Genomic DNA, 1586 nt, shown 5'->3' with positions numbered 1-1586 from the left:
ATTATTTTAATGTAGGATCAGGAAGACAATGTTTACCAAAGAAGAAGCTGTGGAGTTTGTGGAAAATATCCTGGAAGTTACAAATCCATTGAAATGCTTCGAGGAAAATAAATTACATTTATTGAATAAAATCATCAAATCATTTCATGACAAAGTTCCTTTCCATAACATCACCCTACTTTGTCTGGATGAGGGAGAGAGAAGAGTGCCAACATGTGACGAAATGAAGAGAGACGTGCTATCGACAGTCGGAGGGCTATGTGTAACCAATAATACCGCATTTAAATTTCTCCTGGAAGCGTTGGGATATGATGTTCATTTTATATCAGGCACTATTCGTGTAGCAGGTGTTCCCCCGTCTTATGAAGGTACTCATATGCTATCAGTTGTCAACAATGTTGTAAAAGACGGAGACACATTTATGGTTGATGTTGGATGCGGTTTTCCCACCTTCGAAGCAATCCCTCTTGACTTTGATGTTGAATCCCCTGTATATAGGCAATCGTTCCTTCAATTCAAGTTTGTGAAAAAGGGTGATACGGTCGAAAGATATCACCTCCGCCATTGTCAAGATAAACTAATCGCCCATGACCATGATACCAACGAATGGGATTGCTTCTACCACTTCACGTCTATATCAGTTGAGTTTGATGATTGTCTAAGTGCTGTCAGTAAAGTGTATACACCTTCTCCGAGACGTAGCTCCTTTCACAGGTCACTCAGCTTGGTTTGCTTTAAGAAAGGAAAGTGTACTGCCTTCAAAGACGATAGTCTGCTTGAGGAGGGAGATGACAATCGTCTTCACAAAAGAAAGTGTGAATCGATTGACGAAATGAAGAATATTGTGGTCAAGTTATGTCCACAGATTCCAGTCGATCAAATTGCCAAGGCACTGAAAACATGGGAGTTGGAAAACAAACAGAACACCAAATAAGTTTCAAAATGTAAAATCTCCTTTGCTCATATGGTATTCAGGTATATATAGGGATGCTGTCCCCTTTTTAAAGCAAACAGGTTAATAAAAGCGAGTAAATATAAATAAGAATAGACATTCTTAAAACTGGAATTTAGAAGTAAGTGGTATGTATTGGTAGGTTGTGTGTAATTATGCTAACGTGGTTACCGTATTAGTATGGTTGCACACTTGTACTCACGTCACACACGGTCATATACATTATATATCTATCGATAGAATGACATGTGAATTACACAAATTCTTACGTATGTTGACTTGAAAATTCAAGCGTTTAATTGTATCTGAAAAGGACTCCATTACTGTAAAATGATCACATAACTTACTTGTTGGTTGTTCATTTCACAACTACTTATACTTTCTCACTAATCTCAGTTTTTATCCGTGAATTGTCACAGGAGGCAATGTTATTGAGAGAAGTATCTAAATAAACCAATTTGTTCTTTTCTACTTTTAATTTATTACCTGTTCTGACACGATAGTTAGTTTTTGACAGTCAACAAGTACATCCCGGAGGGCCCGGATATGGGTAAGAATCAAGTACATCCTGGAAAAGATATCGGAATGAGTCAAGTATATCTACATTCAGGGAAAGAGACGGTTTTTCGGATAG

The 1586-nt window shown here is 37.6% G+C and overlaps 1 protein-coding gene across 1 annotated transcript; it reads left to right on the top strand.

The window, feature by feature from the left end:
* The first annotated feature begins 223 nt into the window (after positions 1 to 223).
* Positions 224 to 934, top strand: LOC144439200 (uncharacterized). Its single transcript, XM_078128470.1, has one exon. It carries the CDS (start codon positions 224 to 226, stop codon positions 932 to 934), a length of 711 nt encoding a protein of 236 aa, XP_077984596.1.
* Positions 935 to 1586: the final 652 nt, after the last annotated feature.

This window comes from Glandiceps talaboti, chromosome 8 (assembly GCF_964340395.1).
Source record: "Glandiceps talaboti chromosome 8, keGlaTala1.1, whole genome shotgun sequence".
NCBI lineage: Eukaryota > Metazoa > Hemichordata > Enteropneusta > Spengelidae > Glandiceps > Glandiceps talaboti.
The sequence above is the reverse complement of the archived record's forward strand: the minus strand, read 5'-3'. Positions and strand labels throughout refer to the sequence as shown.